Here is a 20286-nt window from a genome sequence, read left to right on the forward strand (position 1 = left end):
TTCTTCAGCAGGCAGCAGGAAGAGATAGCCACTGGGCTTGGCTTGAGTTTCTGAAACCTCAAAGCCCACCCCTAGTGACACACTTTCTCCAACTAGGCTATATGTAGTCAACAAGGCCACATGTTCTAACCCTTTCAAATAATGCCACTCCCTATGAGCTACATCTTATAGGCTGAGAGATGGCTCAGTGGTTAAGAGCACTCCCTGTTCTTCCAAAGGTCCTGAGTTCAATTCCCAGCAACCACATGGTGGCTCACAACCATCTGTAATGAGATCTGGTGCCCTCTTGAGGAAGAGACCTGGTCAGTTTTCCTCATTAACTTAAGACCTTTAAACCCAATATGGATAAGTTCAGTAGAACCACCATATACAGGCTGCTTATGCATGCTTCAGCATTTGCCAGAGCATAAATTTCATTGATTTTCATTTCTATGAGCCTATGGGGGTCATTTTCTTTCAGCCCACCATAGTTCCCTATTGTTACTATTCTGCTCGTTGTCTCTGTAGCTTATGAAATCCAGATGTGGCTAGTTCTTGTAGGGACATCATGACCTTTTTCAGTCCTCTTTTTCACACAAAACTCCTGGAAGACAAATCTGACTGCACGCAAGACCATTAGGGGACAGTCATGTCGGCATCACAGTCTCATTATTATCAGAAGAGGAGCCACATTTTCATGCACAGCCAGCTGGAAAAAAACTAGCTGACAACCTTCCTCTCAGAGTTTTTTGAGGGTTCACTGACACTTTTGCTGGTGGTTATTTTTATATAATAAAATATATTTCAGTGTACTTTGGTAACTTGTTTTAGATTTTGAGGTTTGAGGCACAATTTTTGGCTTAGAAACAAGTATTCTTGGAAAACTTTCAAATTTGGAAAACTATAAAGCACAAGCATTTAGAAATACAGCATATGTGACTGCTTAAACTATATTAGGCACGTCATCCTGTACAGGGAGAGAACAAGGCCGTCATTTTACATTGTGGCACAGGGAACAGCAGTTATCCGAGCAGTGCTAGCCGCTGTGTAAGCTGTCATAAAACAGACTTGCCCAGCTCCCCGTGGGGATGAATCCGAAAACACACACTCTCCGCTTAAGCCCTGACTTATAGAATGTAATCTGCTTTCATGAGCGTTTAATAAAGCCCCTCTTTCATGGTCTCGATGATTAAGTTTTCCTGTTTACATGCCTGATTGGTTCATTGGAAACGCCACTAATTCCTTAAAGCATTAATTGATAACATTTGTTATGGAAATGATTAAAATTAAGTCTAAAAAGTGCCTTTAGATTTTATTATGTAATAAACTTCTGTCCTAACTACAAACATACAACCAGTGATTGTAAACCTACAAAAATGTTCCTAGAGAAATTTTTAGATTGCTTTGAGGTATACATTTCATTTGACACTTTGTGGTAAGAAATCAAGTATTCACATTTGAAGAATTGTTCTAACTTAACACTGGTACCTGTACATATTTATAGGGCAAGTATCCCATTCCAGTATATAAAGGCAATGCGTAATGACAGGCTCGGGATAATTGCGTACCTGTTGCTCCAGACATTCATCATTCCTTTATATTAGGAAAATTAACTTCCCCTTTACTAGCTTTCTTTTTCTTTTTTTTCTTTTTGTGTCTGTATCTGTGTGGGCACATAGGTGTGTGGGTGTGTACAGAGGATGCATGTGCATGTGGAGGCCTGACGTTGTTGTTGGGAATCCTCACTTCTCCACTGTTTTCAATAAGGCAGATCTCTTAGCTACACCCAGAGTTCAGTGGTGTGGCTGGCATTGTAAATAGGTGTTATTTCTTTCAAGTATTTTTTTCTTTTCTTAAGATAATCACATGGCCTTCCTCATTAACTGGTTAATATGTGAATTAAGTGTTTTTCAAGGGTTTTTTTTTTTTTTTTTTTTTTTGGTTTTTCGAGACAAGGTTTCCCTGTGTAACAGTCCTAGCTGCCCTGGAACTAGCTCTTGTAGACCAGGCTGGCCTCAAACTCACAGGGATTCACCTGCCTCTGCCTCTAGAGTGCTGGGATTAAAGGCGTGTACTATCACCGCCCGGCGTGTTTTTCAAGTATTAAGAATCTTAGTTACCTCTGCTGGTCCTGGTATATTAGCCCCACCTCCATACACACATATGTGCGCGCGCGCGCGCACACACACACACACACACACATATGAATGAATTCATTCCACTCATTCTTTCTTTTATTTAGAATGACCATTATGTGAGAGAGGTTTCAGTGTCCCTTTGTGGGTCTTCAGTGGCGGTTTAGCATATGTGTCTGAGCTCTCTCAACCTTCTCCCTTCCTCCTTCCTTCATTCCCTCTCACTGTTTTCTTTTATTAGGGCTTGACAGGAATGACACCATTACGATTCTAACAACTTTTACCTTTCTCTGAAAGTATCACTGATCCTACAGTTAAGTTCTGATTGAGCCTTGGTGCTGAGATGGTCTAGTGTGGCCCCACATGTAGGGAAGCGATTGGTGAGTAGACACCAGTGTCAAAGCCCTTTCTAATCATGTTAAGAGGCAAGAGAGTTTAAAAGTTGTAGTTTTCAGACTGGATTTGCCTGGAGTTCACTATTAAGTTCAATGTTTTCCTTTTCCAGAGACATTCACTATTACCCCCAGGGCTGAGCCAGCGCTGCTTTGTTAGGAATTCTACTTCTGCAGACCTTTGACAGGGAATGGGGCAAACTTTTAAAAGAAACTAATGTTTAAAAAACAAAACAAAACAAAAACAAAAAGACTAGTAAGTGCATAACAAAGCAGCATAATGCATAATGGCTTTGGGCCATGAATCTGGGCCTAAGGGCAATTAGGTGAGCCCTGTTTCTTCTGTTTAGCCTGTCTTATTTTTATGCAGTTGGGTTTCAGTTCCCTAGAGAAATTTATTCAGGTGTATATGTAGTATTAATTGGGACACAGACATTTTCTTTCTTATTTAGCCAACATGTAGTCTAGAACTATTTTATCTTCTAGTACCCATGCCTGTATGGAATTTGGGATGTTTAAAATAGTGAGAGACCATCTGTACAGTTTGAACAAATGGTTACATTAAGGATGTTGTTAAAGTTACCTGGTGGACCAGAGGATTCCTTGAGGTGAGTTCTGGACAGCTACTCACAGTAACTGTTGGTTGTGAAGCAAGTATTCACGGAAATCTTGTGTAGTCGGTCCTTCCCACTGGATTGTAAAAATACATCCAGCTGGAAAAACTGGATGACAGAAGAAGTGGTTCTGATGAAACTCTGGTAAAAGCCTAGTCATTGACAGGAATATTCAGTTATTTTCATAGCATAAACTCTAAGATACCTCTTGTGTGATAACCTCATGCCAGGGCCATCACACTTTTGAAATTTTCATGTACCTTTTACACATCCACATCAATGAGAAGTCTATCGTATGACTTGGGAGCATGTTATTACACATGTTTCTGTAGATAAGATGGAGTTTAACCTGTAAACTGCCCAAGGTAAAGGTAGTTCTAGGTCAGAAAGGCCTGACTCACACCCAGAAGTGTACGGACTGTTGGAGTTACATTATTAAATTAAAAAGAGGGTATTTTAAGAGGACCCAAAGGATTGAAAGAGGTGAAGCTGGATCAGGGAGGAGTTGTAGGTAAATATGGTCAAAATACATTGTATGAAATCCTGAAAGAATTAACAGAAATGTTTATTTTTTAAAAGACATTTCAAGAACTTTAACCCTGAGGAAGATTACCAAACAGTTTTTAAGCATTTTATTTTTGTAACCTTTTGAAAAAAATAGTTGTGAGTGGTTGGGCATTAAAATGTCTCTAGAGGCTTGATCCGCAAGTTGACACTGTAGAGAGGTCTTTCCAGGCCACTCGACTAACATGTCCTTCCAGGGGATCACAACTCCAGTGGCCTATTCTCTTTGACTCTCCTGCCGTGGGGTGAGCAGTTTTATTCTGTCATGACTCCTGCCATGACTTGCTGCCAGTGCCCCAGGCCAGTAGGTGAACTAAAGCCTTCAAAATTATGAGCCAAAGCGAACCTTTGTCCTGAGAAGTTTCTTGTCTCTGGCATTTATTACAGTAACAGTAAACCAACACAGTAGTCATTTGTTTAATCAGAGTGGTAATTCAGAGACTTTGGAGGTGGCTCAAGCTTGTAATCCTAGCATTAAGGAGGCAGATGCAGGAGTATCCTAAGTTCCATGCCAGTCTGGGGTATAGCAAGACCTGTCTCACAAAACAAAACAAAACAAAACAGACCTAAAAAACAAATAAAATTTTTTCTTAAGGTTTTCTAGATTGATAAACAAAACCTAGTAAAGATAACACAAACACAAGAACTTATCTCAGCAAACCATAAATGTTTGTTTTCCTAGGCTTGTTGCCAAAGGTCATAACAACCCTTTTTCAGGATGATAGCTTCTCTGTGGGAAACCACATAGCCAGGTAGACAATCTGGGTCTCACCTGATAGAAAAGCACATGAATTTAATTAAACATGGAATGTACATGTTCAAGGTTACGAACACACATCATACTATAAGCAAGAAAATTGATACGTTGGGTGCAGAAACATATGACCATAGAAATAGAGTACAGTTCAAATGTAACATCTAGAAAAGCTTACAAGAGTGGACTAAAACCTTGAGACAGAGACTCACCACATTAGGTAAGAAACTAAAATAGCAGAAACAAAATGTACAGTTCAAAGGGGGGTTAAAACTCAGGGTAACAGTGCAGAATTAAAAAACAAAACCTGTGAGAGTCTAGCTAAGAGTACATCAGTATTTTTTTGTTTCTTTTCTTGTTGTTGTTACTTCCTTTTTATTCTTTGTGTCTTTCATATCATGCCTCCAGATCCCACCAATTTTCCCCTGACCCCCAAAATAAAATAAAATAAAATTTAAGCGAACAAAAGTCAAAAGGGAAAATCTCATCCTGGAAGCTGCAGTGTGACACAGTAAGTCACATTTTTACATGCGGGTATTTATTGCACTACATTGAAAAAAAATCATTGGTCTGGTTCAAGGCCCCTGGTCTCTGCTGGGCCATTGATTCTGGGCCCTCACTGGGACTCTTTCTGGACATCCTGTTGCTGCCCTGTGTTGAGATCCTGCAGTCTTGGGTCTACAGGACCAACCCCTCACCCCCACCCCTGTGCTCCAGCAGATCACAGATGCTGTGGATCAACTGGGCCAACACACAACCTTGGTTTTGGGCCTGGTAGTTGCAGGGTTGATCAGCCCACCAGCTCTCCCGTCTTCAGCACCAGGATGAGCTAGCTCTCCAGCGTTGCCCTGGCGAGTTCACCTTCTGCAGCTGTGAGTAGGAGTCGGGGCCAGCTCTCCTGTTTTGCTTCTTCAGGATCAATTCTTCCACACTTCCACTTTGAGGGCCAACTCTCCCAAATGCTGCAACTGGTGAGGGCAGGGACAGCTCTCCCACTTTTATGAGCTCAGGTTCAGCTCTCCCATGCTCACGACATTGGGGCTGGTTCACCCACACCTCTGCCAACAGGTCATCTCTACTGTGCTGCCCAGGCAAGGAACAAGGCCGACTTTCCTGAGTGCTGCAGTTGGTGGAGGGGGAGGGTCAGCTCGCTGGTATCAGTAGCAGGTAGTGGGACAGCTCTCCCTTGCCCACAGCGCCAGGCCTGGCTCACCCCATATCTGCTATGAGGATTGGCTCTGTTGTGCTGCTCAGGTGAGATGCCGGGCTTACTCTCCGAGTGTTGCTACTGGTTGGGGGCGGGACAACTCCTGCTCTTAAAACCCCAGGGCCAGCTTTCCCACCTGCCTCAGGTGTTGATGGGCCAGAGGTGGGGAGGTATTTCTCCCCCACCCATGTCATAAGACAAGTACATCAGCATTTTCAGGAAACTTTTGAACTGAATTAGATTCTTCCTTTGTACAAATATATTAATGCTTAGTTTTTGGGAAAAGCTATAGTAATTGCCTCTAACTGTACCTGTGATCCCATGCTGAGAATGGGTTGGAGCATTGGTGGGCCAAGGGCACCTCTCTATGGTGAGAGAGGCTGCCTGCCTGCCGGGAACAGTAACAGTGGAGCCCCCAGAGCCTGCTCACCTTCTCACAGGAAAGGACCCGTAAGTTCACAGCTGAATCTCCTGGCCTTCATCTCATGGTTTTCTATAAAGTCTAAGACCACCATGGGATTGAAGGGAAACTTAGCTCCCCCTTGTCTGGCCAAACTCTATATATCCTCTTCCTTCGTAGTCTTAGGCCCTGATCTCATGGCAAGGAAGGAAGCTAAGGTGGTGGGTTGTGCACCTGAGTGTCTGGAAACATTATTGTGGCCAGGCTGATACAAACCTGCTTCAGCCTTTTGTGACCTACTGCTGTTATGCCCAAATCCGCAAAATCCCCCAAAAGCTAACAGGGAGAGCGAGTCCCGTATGTAAAAGTAAAGAGCCTTTTTTTTTATGCAAGTTTGCAAACTTAGTCTCTCCACATGTCCAACGTATTGGAATAAATGGAGAGCCCCAAGCTCAGTCAGAGTTGGGTTTTTATAGTAGTAAAGGTGGGGTGAGGGGTTTCTGAGGTTCAGGACCCCTTTGGCTGACATTTGTCTAAGGGTGTCCTGGTGAGTATGTGTTGGCAGGTGGTCCTATCTACAGCGCTTGGAACGTTAGGCATTTCCTTAGGATGGTCTGTTCGTGGGTGGTACTCAGGTAATCTTAGTTTATGATCCTTACTGCAACCAGGTATTGCTTCAGGGTAAACTATGGACACCCAGGCCTCTAATAAACTTATCGATGGCAGGTGTTAATGGTTGGAAGTAAAGAACTTCTGTCGGGTGATCTGCTCATATTTAGCTTATCATAGCTGGCCCTACAACTGCAACAGTGTAGTGAAGACAGCCTGGAACTCACAGTGAAGCCTCAGGCTGACCTTAAGGTAACATCTTCCTGCCTCAGTCTCTCAAATGCTGCTTTTAAGTCTGTGCCCTCTGCCCAGTTTAAACCTTTGTTTTTGCTCTGTATTTCCTGCTTCCTATTCTGGAACAATGGAGTCATTCTGCTAAAGGACAGAATTTTCTCCCATGTAAAATATCTCTTTAAAAATGCCTTTTTAAAACTTTCTTTTCAAAATAACACAACTTTCTTTGGGTCACTCTTTTCTACTTATTGTTGATTTTCTTTTTAAAAATAGTTTGGTATGCCGGGCGGTGGTGGCGCACACCTTTAATCCCAGCACTCGGGAGGCAGAGGCAGGCGGATTTCTGTGAGTTTGAGGCCAGCCTGGTCTACAAGAGCTAATTCCAGGACAGGCTCTAGAAACTACAGGGAAACCCTGTCTCGAAAAAACAACAACAATAAAAAAAATAGTTTGGCGTATGACAAAATTAATTTTTTTAAAAAATATTTTATATCCTTACAATTCCCATTAGAAACTCATCTTAATTTGCTTATTTACATTAGAATTACATATATTTGTTAGAATTTAAGTCAGGAACCTTAATTTCTACTGAAGAAAACAATCTTGAATTGCTTACTGAGTAATTGAATACATATTTTGTCACTCATATAAACATGCACTTCCTCAGAGAGCAGTTTTTCAGTGTGGTGAGGACATTTTATTTGTAGACCCAAGCTGGTCTTTCCTGCAGTCTAGAAGCCAAGCACACGTGGCAAGTGTACTCCTAAGTATACTTTGTCACCAAGATTTCAGTGTTTGACTTATTTAGAAATGATTCATCTGTCGTATGAGTCACCCTAATAACATACAGTGAGGAAGACTTAATTTTTAAAGGTAAGTTTATTTGGGAGTGACTGCTCTTGTAACCAGGCATGAGATCCTTTCTCCTTCACAATCTACTGCCATCCATCCATCCATCCATCCATCCATCCAGTTTAAGGAAAACAATGGTATCATCTCAAATAAGAGGTGCTTATTCTGAGCCAAATATGAATGACTAAGAGCTAAGAACATAAATTCAGGTTGCCATAAATAGCATGGTTCTAGTGTGGAAACAGTGTCGTGAAGTTTACTGCTGTGAAACAAAAGAAGTCATAAACCACAGCATCTACCATGGATGGGAACTAGACAGGTTATAGAGAAATACTTGTAAAGGTTTAGATGTTTTCTAAACTCATTCTTAGCTTTTGAGTTGATAGAAGCTGGTGGTCTGTTAGTACATCCCCAAAGGTTTCGAGTATAGCTACAAGGTTGTTTTCTTCAGCAAAGAGATAAGCAGTGAATGGTTAGAAAAGGAACCAATGGCAGTCCAAAATAATTTGGGTCCAAATATGCAACATTCTTAACTCTTCACAGTTACAGAGTCTAGAGTCTTCAGCACTAGTGTCACGTTATCCCGAGAGCTTCTATTTACAATTAATTTATCCTGATACCTTTTGTAACCTTTTTTTTTTTTAAAAAAAAAATTGGCACAGATTGTAGAAAGTAATGAGTTAAGACATTCTCTCATGTGCACGCAATGTTCTTTGATCATCTTACTCCACTCATCTTCCACCTTCCACATCCTAACAGTTTCCCCTTTTAAGTTAACATTTCCATGTTTGATCCCGAGTTCCACATACAGGAGAAAACATGTGACACTTGTCTGAGTGCTGGCTTTTTCACTTAACGTGATGATCTCCAGTTCCATGCTTTTTTATGACAGTTTTATTCCTTATACCTGAATAAGACATGTGTACATGTGTGTTTATTTGTGCAAGCAGGCACATTTTTCTTTATCCATTGATGGGCCCCAAGACCAATTCTGTAAAATGACACTTGTGAGTAGAACCACAGTAATCATAGATAAGACGGTGCCTCCATAGGAAGTTGACTTTGGTTCTTTTTGGTATGCCCAAAAGTGGTGTGAGATTTGGTTTTCATTTGTTGAGGAAGTTTATGTGGTAGTTTGAATGAGACTGGCCCCCATAGACTCATATTTAAATACTTTGTCCCCAGTTACTAGAACTTTGGGGGAAGAATTTGGAGGTGTGGCCTTGTTGGTGTAGGGGTGGGCTTTGCAGCAAAAGCTCACTCCAGGCCCAGTCTCACTCTTTCTGCCCCTGCTTGTGGATCAGAATGTAGCTCTCAGTTACTGCTCCATGCCTGCTTGTCTGCTGCTACACTCCCCTCCATGACGGTCATGGACTCACCCTCCGAAACTGTAAGCAAGCCCTCAGTTAAATGATTTCTTTTATAAGTTGCCTTGGTCCTGGTGTCTCACGGCAATAGAATAGTAACTAAGACACCTCCATACCAAATTTTTATAATGGTTGGACTAGTTTATATTCCTGCCAATGTGGTGTGAGGAGTGCCTTCCCTTCCACACACCCCTCTGCAATTTTGCTGATATTTGTTGGGTTTTGATGTTAGTTATCCTGCCTGGAGTGAGGTGAACTCTCAGTTCTATCTTTGATTTTCATTTCCCTAATGGCTAAAGATGTTAGACATATTTTCATGTATTTATGTAACATTCATACTTACTAATTTTCAAAGTGTCCAGTTCATTAACCTATTTGTTGAATGGATTATTTGCTCCTTTGGTATTTAATTTTTTGAGATATTGCTATATTTTGGCTGTTGATTGCCTGTCATGTGAATATCTTGCAAAGACCTCCCATTCCTGTATTCTTTTTACTCCAGTAATTGTTTCTGTTGCTGTACAGAGCTTTTTAGTTGGATACACCTCTGTCTATGACTTCTTGCTTTTATTTCTTGAGCTTTTGGAATGATATTCTGACATTGCTTCAGTGTTTGAGGTCAACACTGGGGGGTCTTTGTATTTTCAGTGGCTCTGGCTTTAGTCTTCTCCAGGTGGGCCTCTAAATACCAGCAACACTTGTTTAAAAGGCTCTCTTGTCTTCTTTCAGCATCGTTATCAAGAATCAGGTGGCTGTATGTGTGTGAGCTTGCTTCTGGGCTTTCTGTGGTATTCTGTCGGTAGATGGCTGTTTTGTGTTAGTGCCAAGGCTCTGTAGTGTCATTTGGTCAGGTATTGTGATATTGAAGCATTACTCATGATTGCTTTGATCATTCTGGGTCTTTGTGTTTTGCTGTGAGTTTTAGAATTTGTTCTATTCTTGTGAAGAGTGCTATTAAGGTTTGGAGAGGATTGCATTGCATACGAAGATTGCTTTTGCTAATAATGCCATTCACAGTATTAATTCCGCCAGTGAGCGCAGGGTCTTCTGCCTTGTAGTGTCTGCCATACTCTTCATAATTTTTGGTTTTGGTTCTGTTGTAGAGGTATTTAATATCTGGTTATGGGGGGGTGTTTTTGGACGTTATTGTGAATGGGGGTTGTTTCACTGACTTATTAATGTAGAGAAGAAAGCTACCAGAGCTTGTATGGTGTTTTTCATGTGCTGTTCCACTGCTGACAGTGTTTTCAGATCTGGAAGCCTTCCAGTGGATTCTTTGGAGTTTTTAGCATAGGATCATACACCATCTGCACACAGGGATATTTGACTTCTTCTTTTCCTAAGTATTCCTTTTATTTTTTTTTTCTTGACACACAACTTTAACTAAGCTTTCAATTACTGTGTTGCAGAAAAATTCTAAGAGTGGATGCTCTGTATTTTAGGGAATATGCTTTCAGGTTTTCCTCATCCATTAAATGTTGCTGTCAGTTTGTCACCTATAACCTTTATTATGTGGAAGTATGATTCCTCTATCTTAGGTGCATTGTTGTCATAAAGGGCCATTGAATTTTGTAAGAGACATTTTTGCTTCTATTGAAATGATTGTTATTTCTGCTCCTGAGTCTATTTGTGTGCTGTTTATTGGTTTGCACATGTAGAACCATTGCATTCCTCAATTAAAAAAACCCAGCTGATCGTGGCCTATGATCTTTTAAATATGTGTTCTAGCACTGTCTTAGTTAGGGTTTCTATTGCTGTGAAGAGACACCATGACCATGACAATTCAGGAAAACATTTAATTGGAGCTGGCTTGCAGTTTAGAGGGTTAGTCCATTATCATCATGGTGGGAAGCATGGTGCTGGAGACGTAGCTGGGAGTTCTATATCTGGACAGCAGGCATCAAGAAAAGAGAGTGACATTAAACTTGGCTTAAGCATCTGAAACCTCAAAGCCCACCCCTAGTGATATACTTCCTCCATCAAGACAACACTTTCTAATAGTACCGCACACTATCAGCCTATGAGGACATTTTCATTCAGACCACCACAATATTCTTGATATACATTGTTATTTGTTTTTCAGTTCTAGAGATTGAATCCAGGATCTCATTAATACTAAGCAAGTGTTCTACTACTGAACTACAAATCCTTTGGCTTTTTGAGACAGGGTTCCATGTAGCTCAGTCTAGCTTTGAACTTACATTGCTCTTGACACCTGTGTGTTGAGATTTATAGGTATGTGCTACTTTGCTCAGCACGTCGTCTTATTTCTGGTGTACAAACTATGTTGTGCAGCTGCTACTACCTGGTTGTGCAATGTAGGGTATTGATGCACAGCAACAGGAGAGATTTGCCAGAGATCACTTAATTAATCTAAGGGTTAAGACCAGAAATTTTATGATCTTTTGATATTTAGAAAAGATGCTTTAAAACTATTTCCTTTTAAACAATATATATTGTAATTTGGCTACTGATAAGCAATTTCTTTATATGTCTGTCCAGAATGGCACATTAAAATTTTTTCACTTTTCATTTGAGGTTAAATATATTCCAAATGGCAAACCCGTATGATATGTGAGTATTAATTACTAAATTGGGATTAACTCCTAAAAACATCTTGATGTGTCTATGCTGTATGTTCCATTTAAGTAGAATGACTCAAGTACTTCCTGTTTATAGTCTAAGTCTTAGTTTCCTCCTCTGTCCCTATGGAAGACTTCTGTGTGGGGCTGAGACCAGTGTTCGTTTTAGGAATTTTTCTCATAGTTATGTATCTGACTCTCTTGCAAGAATTATAAAAGCCATATAGCCATTTAGTTTGTTATAAGACTAATATACTTCTTACAATGTTTGAAACTCTCATTTCTGCTTTTCAAAAGATGTGTGTATGTATATGGTGCAAGTGAGTGTGTGGCTGTATGTACCCATGAGTGCATGTCTGGAAACCAGAAGAGGACACACGCTATCTTATCACCTAGAAACACGGTCTTTCGTTGACCTGGAGGCTAGATGTTCCAGACAGGACCTGACTGTCTCCAGCCTCCCAGTGGAGGGCTTCTGGGTGTGCAGCCATGTCTAGCTTTTTATGTGGGTGCTGTGAATTCAAATCCAGGCCCCTCCCCTTGCACAACAAACGCTCTCCCTCACTGAGCTGTCTCCTAGCCCCAGAGTTCATTTCTTTAATATTTCTACCCTTTATTTCTCACCATAACCTTATTTTTTGCCTAGACTACTATTGGAGAAAACAAAAATACACTCCTGGTAATACAGATATAGAGTCAGCCCCCTATTGACCTTTGGATGATGCTTCAAATTTTGCTAAAGTCAAAGTCCTTGAAGCCCAATGTCCATTACTTTTTATTAAAATGTGTGTGGAGCTCTCCTGGGTTTTGTTTATTTTTGTAACCAGTATTTTTGCCCTTGCTCCTAAATACCGTATTTCGCTTTGCCACCTAGTGGCCTCAGCAGGCACTGTTGCTTCTACTGTAGTACAGGGAGTTAAGAGTGTAGATTGGCATTAAGTCTGCAAGAATGGCATGTGATTGTTTGTGTGCTGCCTACTTTTCCTGGTTGCTGTGTAACCATGAATCAGTTAAATAGTTTTTTTTCTGTAAAATAGACATAATAGTGTTTAACTCCAAGGTTGTATATTAAACGAGTTTTCTATAGATCCTGGAAACATTACATACACTTTGCATAGTGAGAGTACCAGGAGCAGTTAACCGTAAGAAGCCGAACAGCACCTGCCATCAAACAGTGCTAACTGTTGTCATCAGTATGATGTTAATGTGTTTAGATAAGAAATTATATTTTACTTAAAACTACCTTTGACCTTGAGGGTTTTTTTTTTAGTGTTGATCTTTTCTAGGTCTATTATATAATATGTAGGTGTGTGTATATATATATATATGTATGTATGTATATATATGTATATATATGTATATGTATATATGTATATATATATATATATACACTTTGTGTTTTATACAATTCTTACATTACCTTCATTTCCTAAAGTAAAAGCATGAAAAAATTGAAACACAAGAGTTCTTATAAATGAATACCACATAGGAGTAACTGCGTACACACAATAATAGAGTCATCTCAGTTTCTTCTGTCAGGGACTGAGCTGTTTTAAAGCTGCTTTAGTAATTATATTTGCTGTTTACTAGCCCAGCTCTTGAAATAAAGTGCAGGTTAATGTGTATCTTTACATATTGTATACGACAAGGCACTTTCTAAGTTTAGCTTTTATTCATTGCTTTTTCTTCCTGTTTAATATATATGACATATTAATATAGAGGAACATTGTTGCACTTTTTTTACTAGTTTTATTATATACATTTCACATATTGTAAAGTGGCCACATTTTTCCTACATTACCCATTATAGAACATTTATATTTCCCTTTTGATGTAAAATGCTAAAATAAATTCTTTTTTAGTGTGTATGTGTGTGCTCACCCCCACACATCAGTAGAAGGCAGAAGTGGAAAGATTGATTTCCTCTTAATACTGTGAAATGTTCTAGAGGAAACAGTCAGTTCATTTCCTCAACCTCCAGCACAAAACCCACCCTTAAGTTTGTGGTAGCCAGTAGGTAGCTCATTCCTTCCTGTCTCCCTCCTTCTATGGATGTAGTATGTAAGAAGGTAACATCCTTGCCCTCGAGAAACGAGTTTTGTACGCAGATGACTGTGTAGAAGTAAGAGAAGCCAATAGTTTCCATCCCTGATTGCTCTTTAGCATTATCATGGATGGTGTTAGACACCTGTGTTCATTTTCTGCTCCATGAAGTCAGAACATAATGTAACATAACTACAGTCGAGAAGAATCTGTGCTCAGTTTAGAGGTTGGATGAGGCATCTGATTGGAAAAGGCAAAGGAAAAGCTTTGCAGTGTGAGTCCCATTCAAACCTGTGTCAGTCAGTATTAAAAGGAGAACTTAAGAACTCAAGACACAGAAGCTTGAGAAGGAATGACACACTTAAAGGCTAGTAAGGGGTGTGTGTGTCAAGATCATGATTGGGGAAACCACAGAGACAGCTGACCTGAGCTAGTAGGAGCTCACTGATCCTGGACTGACAGCTGGGGAACCTACATGGGAATGAACTAGGCCATCTGAATGTGGGTGACAGTTATGTGACTTGTTCTGTTGTGGGGGGCGGGGAGATGGGGGAGGCTGCAATAGGACCAGGACTTATCCTGGATGCATAAACTGGCTTTTTGGAGCCCATTCCCTATGGTGGGATACCTTACTCAGTCTTGATACAGGGGGGAGGGGTTTGGTCCTGCCTCAACTTAGTATGCCAAACTTTGGTGACTCCTCAAGGGAGACCCTACCCCCTCTGAGGAGTGTATGCAGGGTGGGATAGGAGGAAGAGGGGGAATAGGAGAAGGGGAGGGAAGGTGAACTGGTGTGTTGGTATGTAAAATGAAAATAAATTTTAATTTAAAAAAAGACTAGCAAACAGTTTTGTTTTGCTGTTTTCAAAGATGTATAGGGTGAAGAAGGGATTGGTAAGGCCGGAGTGAGAGGCACAAGTCAGATAATAAAGTTTTACCTCCATAAGGAGTTTTTGTGTAGCAATGTACCTGAGGATGCTTGAATGTCTACCCCACTCCTAACAGGGAACCAACGGCAGTCTAAAGTAAAGATGCCACCAAAGTCCAACCTAATAAGCCAATGTGTTTTATTGGGGTTACTTATAGGAGCAGAAATGACTGAGATGGCTGTATTAATAAAGTGCACCCTGGCATGGGTTACAGTTCACAAAGGGGGAACCTGGAACACACCGCACAGGCGCTGGCAACTAAGCAGGTTGGAGGGTGTCCTTCCAGGCAGCTCAGCTGGTCTAAAAGAGCCTGCAGCAATCCTTACAACTTAATATGGACTGGAGACTAGAACAGCCTCGTAAATCTGGCTAGCTTCAGGGGCTTCCTGAAGCTGTTGTTACTTACTTCCCCCAGCTTCATCTCTTCTTAGACCATCCTGTCACTTTAACCCCCTTTTAATTTAACGTTGCCTGTCTTAAGGAGCTTCCCTCCAAGGTGGAAGGTTTTAATCTCCAAGGAAACAATAGGAGTCCAGGTTTTATTACGTAAAAAATACGTTTGTTTTTTTTTTTTTTATAGGAATGATAAGATGCAGTCTCTGATTTGGAAAAAATATCTATTCCCTAGTTTATAACATCTTCAGAATTCAAATGGATTTAATATAATAGAGAAAATAAAGAATTAGGTTGGAGAGTGTAAAACTTCAAAGCCATAAAGAAAAGCTCCAAGATGGACAGATTTTTACCAAGAAAGGCTAGGAAAACGTGTTTGCTGTCTAGACAAACTCTTAACAGTATATGATAAGCTCTTTACAAGCCAATGGGAATGATAACACCCCAAAGAAGAGACAGGCAAAAGATACTAACGGGCAGTTTCTGAAGAAGAAATGCAGATAGTTGCTAACCACATAAAAGCATGCCTGGCAATAATCAGATAATTGCAGAGTCAAGTATGAGATTTTTAACCTTTCATATAGATGAAAAATATAAAAAAATGTAGAAATTGGCGTGCTGATAACGTTCTTGGTGGGATGTAAGATTGGCATAACTTGCCCAGTTACCAAAGCCTATACTGTAGTTTTGGACCCAGTAGCCCCACAGGAAGTAATTATCCACTAGAGGTCAGTGTTACAGCACTATTTATGATGCCAAAGATAGTAGACAGTGTGAACAGGTTTTTTTTTAACACAGGAAAAAAAAATGTTATTTTTTTGTAAGAATGCATACCAACTGAAGGCACTGCTGGGAAGTGGGACTGGAAGAGGGATCATTAGTATGCTTTAGTAATATTTTGTATTTTTAACTACCATATAACAGATTCATATATTACCAAAAACAAAACAAAAACCCTGAGAAAATACTGGAAGTTCTGTGCCATAGGAGTTAGCTGAGGAAGAATTTGGAGGCAAGAAAATTAGTTACAAGTTCTTTTGTTGTTTATTCAGAAGCGAAACTTTGTCATCTAGATTGACGGTTTGCCAATATTAATGAAGAGCACAGAGGGATATTTTAATGTTGTACTTTGGGTTTGAGAAATGAGGGAAGATCAGCAGCAGCAATCCTGGAATTTGTACACTGCATTGCAAATGATACATGCATGATTATCATGTGAAAAGGAGAGGAGGCTTTGAGTAAATAAAGAGCATCTTAATATAAGTCTTCAACAGTATTTAAAAAATAAACTAGTCTAGTATCAGCTTATCTTAGCATGCTTTGTGCTTTCTTAACACCTGTCAGTATTCTGGCTTTACTACTGTTTTAAAAAAAATGCTAATATTTTACAATAAAGCAGTTTCTAAGTGTAATTTCGAAATTGTTTGTGCTTTTCTATTTTCAGAGTGCACATTTGGCCATGATTGATACTCTAATGATGGCTTATACTGTAGAGATGGTCAGCATAGAAAAAGTAATTGCATGTGCTCAACAGTATTCAGCTTTTTTTCAAGCTACAGATCTGCCTTATGATATTGAAGATGCTGTCATGTACTGGATAAATAAGGTAGGCTTATGCTCAACTGGAAATGGTTCTACTAGTAGAAAACTAAAATCTGCAATTACTCATTGCTCCTGTGTGACTTTTTGTTTTAAATCAAAATGTAAGCTAAGGTTGTGCAATTTACTTAAGACATTTGTTTTTAAAAGTATAAAGCTGAGCCAGTGGCTTAGATCTGTAATCTCAGTACCTGTGAGGCTGAAGCTGGAGGATCTGATCAGGTTCAAGGCCAGACTGGGCTATAGCGAGGCCTCGTCTTAGAGCGAGAGTTGATGCAATCATAGACAGATTTTATGTTTGACAGTGTCTGTAATTGTGCTCGTGCTTCGTAATAACTCCTTAGTGTTAATCCAGCTCATACCAGATCACTGCAAAACTGAGAGCACTCAGAATAAGGAACCATATAGTGAGCAGTGAAATAATTTTGAATATGATTCTCATATTTCTGATCGTGAGCATCTTAGGTTTGTTTAACTGAATTGTACAAAATCATATTGATTATGGATTCACTTTCTTGGAGATTTTTTGGTTTGTGCTTTGAACATGATTAAATTTTTAATTTTCCTTGTCATTTGAGTGGTTAATTCTTGACTCACATTCATGCATCCATTTTTGAGACAAGGTCTCACTGTATAGACCTGACTGACCTGAAACTTGTAGCGATCCTCTTGGCTCTTTCTCTGGGATTACAGGCTGTGCCACCACATCCAGATGGACCAACTTTCATTTACAGTTGTCCTTGCAGAGAAAATTAAACTGATTTGTGGGACAGGCAGTGAACAAATATGGAAATTATGTCTTGAGGTGTCCTTCCTTAAATGTTTGCATGAAGCTTGTCATAAGCTAAATTGTGCTGGAGAGATGGCTCAGTAAGTACAGCTCTTGCTGCATAAGCTTCAAGTCCGGAGTTCAGATCCCGTGAACCTATGAAAAGCTGGCAGCCCACCTGTAATGAGTGCTCGAATAGCAGGGGTGGGGATGCTGTGAGGTTGTGTCCAGAAGACAGTGTCTCACAGCTCTCCTCCCCTCCTCCAGCTCTACGGCTACCCTGTTTTCCACGATGTAGGGATTAGATAGACGTCCCGTTTAGAGATGAGCACTCAACAGTCACTTATTAACTCTTTGACCAGTTATGAGTCTCTTCTTCAACTGCTACCCACTGCAAAAAGAAGCATTTCTGGCCACGGTTGAAAGCAGTGCCACTTTGTGGGAATACACACGAGCATTTAGAAGGCAGTTTGGCACGTGGTGGTCTTACCCACTGCTGGACTGTGTGTGCTATAGTATGTTCAGCTTGGTAAGTATGCTCACTAGTACAGCAGTGGCCTGACAGTTACGGGGCTAACAAAACCACTCTCAGACTGGATTTGAGGCCTGCTCACAGGAGGGAATTTGTGCCTGGTACTGTAAACTCAGTCAAAAGCCTGTGGCTGGTGTGGCTATCGGCTCTAAGGGAAGCTACATTATTTCAGTAAATGCTTGTGTAGAAGGAGAGAATTAACTCTAGAAAGCTGTCCCCTGATCACCACATGGAGGTCGTGGCAAGTACATAGCTAACAATGTTGAACACCTTCAAAAATGTTTATTAGCCATTTGTATTTTTTTTTTTTGAGAACTCTGTTCAGTTCATAGCCTTCTCTCTCCAGTCCCCTCTGTATGACTTAATGTGAACAGAAGTTCTTCCTGTGCCTGTGGAGATAATCATGTAATTCTGTCCTTGAGTCCATATATGCATTTATAACACTTATTAATTTACTTGTATTGAACTATCCATACATCTTTGGAATAAAGCCTACTTAATCATGGTTAATGATTTTTTTGTTTTGTTTTGTTTTGTTTTTGCCTTTTTGAGGCAGAATATCTATAGTGTAGCTTTGGAGCCTGTCCTATAACTCTGTAGGTCAGGCTGGTCTGGCCTTGAACTCAAAGAGGTCCGCCTGCCTCTGCCTTCCAAGTGCTAGAATTAAGGGCCTGTGCCACCACTGCCTGGCAGTTAATGATCTTTTTGTTGTGTTCTTGAGCCTGGTTTGCAAATATTTTGTTGGGAATTTTTGAAGCTATATTCATCGGGGAGTTTGGTCTGTAATTTTGTTGTTGTTGCCACTTTTGGAGTGTTTTGAGTGTCAGAGTAATATTAGCTTTGTAAAAAGAGTTTAGCCATGTTTCTTCCTTTTCTATTTTACGGATTAGTTTGAGAAGTGTTAGGTTTAGTTCTTCTTTGAGAGTTTGGTGATATTACCAGTGAATCTACCTGGGTCTGGACTTTTTAAAATTTTAAATCTGGGATATTTTTAATTAGTGCTTCAATCTCACTGCTGTTAGATCTGAGAGAAGAGAGCCTCGGTTGAGAGAACGCCTCCCTAAGATCAGGCTGCAGGCGGGTCTGTGAGGCATATTCTTAATTAGTGATTGACGGGGGAGTCCATGTGGGTGGTATCACCCCTGGGCTGTGGTCCTGTGTTCTGTAAAAAAGCAGACTAAGCTATAGGGAGAAAGCCAGCAAGCAGCCCCCTCCATGGCCTTTGCATCAGCTTCTGCCTCCAGATTCCTGCCCTGATTGAATTTCTGCCCTGACTTCTTTCCATGATGAACAGTGATGGAAGCGGAAGCCCAATAAGCACTTTCTCCCCAGTTGTCGCTCATGGTGGTATTTCGTCGCAGCGTGATGCGCCTGACAGTGTCCTCCACATCGCCTCCTTGCCAGCTCTGGGAGATTACCTTTTATGGTTGTTTTGAAAATGTCTATGTGAAGATTTCCTTCTATACCTTAGCCCAAAAATTTGTTTCAGAGTGTCACATATGTCTTGAAATTCTTATATACTTCGTGTCCTCTTTAGGTTGTTCCAGTTTCCTTACTATGTCTTCAAGCTCAGATACTGACCTCTCCTCCATCCATTCTGTTGCTGAGATTTTCCGATTTTTTATTTGACTTAATACATTAGCATTTTTTAAAGATCTGCGTATCTTTATTTTGCATATGTTTGCCTGTATAAGTTTATGTGTGGTACATGTGTGTCTAGTGCCCAAAGGGTCCAGAAGAAAATATTGAATTCCCCTGGAACTGAAATTTTAGAGGGTTGTGGGCCAGCATGTGGTTGCTAGGAACTGAACCCATGTCCTCTGTGGGGCAGTAAGTGCTCTTCACTGCCATCTCTGCAGCCCCTGACCGAGACTCAGGTGGTTGAGCTTGGTTAACATCTGGTCTCTGCCTGGGCTTAGAGAAGTAAACGTTACTAGAGGAACTGACACAGGAAAGCTGGTGCACTTTCAAGTTTATAACCACAAACTTCAGGTGAGCACCGCCACACAGTTACCAGTCCAAGACAAGCCCTTAGAAGTCTGCTTCTTAGAGACTGTTTCATCTTCTCTAGTCTTCATCCATTGCTAGTTTGCCCTGTTACTTTGAGCTGCAGCTAAGTTGGCTGACCTCATCTGCTTAGGGGCAATCCATCAGGTTAGAATTGTTTTGTCTTCTCACTACTGAAGTTGTTTGCCTTTCTGCTTCTCACTGTCTTCTTTTCCCTAGTTTAGATGGAAAGCATACCCCTCCCTCAGAGGGAGTGCCCCAAAACCTGTTGCTCTAGAACAGTGGTTCTCCATGTAAATATCCGCAGTATGACCCCACAGGTTGG

General features: G+C 40.6%; 1 protein-coding gene across 2 annotated transcripts in view; it reads left to right on the top strand.

The window, feature by feature from the left end:
• Camsap2 (calmodulin regulated spectrin associated protein family member 2) overlaps positions 1-20286 on the top strand; it is an 86683-nt gene that overhangs the window by 27097 nt on the left and 39300 nt on the right. For both annotated transcript variants that reach the window (XM_038348990.1, XM_038348991.1), the window contains exon 3: positions 16499-16660. In XM_038348990.1, coding sequence (XP_038204918.1) covers positions 16499-16660 — 162 coding nt within the window. The remainder of the gene's footprint in view (positions 1-16498; positions 16661-20286) is intronic.

Source organism: Arvicola amphibius, chromosome 12 (assembly GCF_903992535.2).
Source record: "Arvicola amphibius chromosome 12, mArvAmp1.2, whole genome shotgun sequence".
Classification (NCBI taxonomy): Eukaryota; Metazoa; Chordata; class Mammalia; order Rodentia; family Cricetidae; genus Arvicola; species Arvicola amphibius.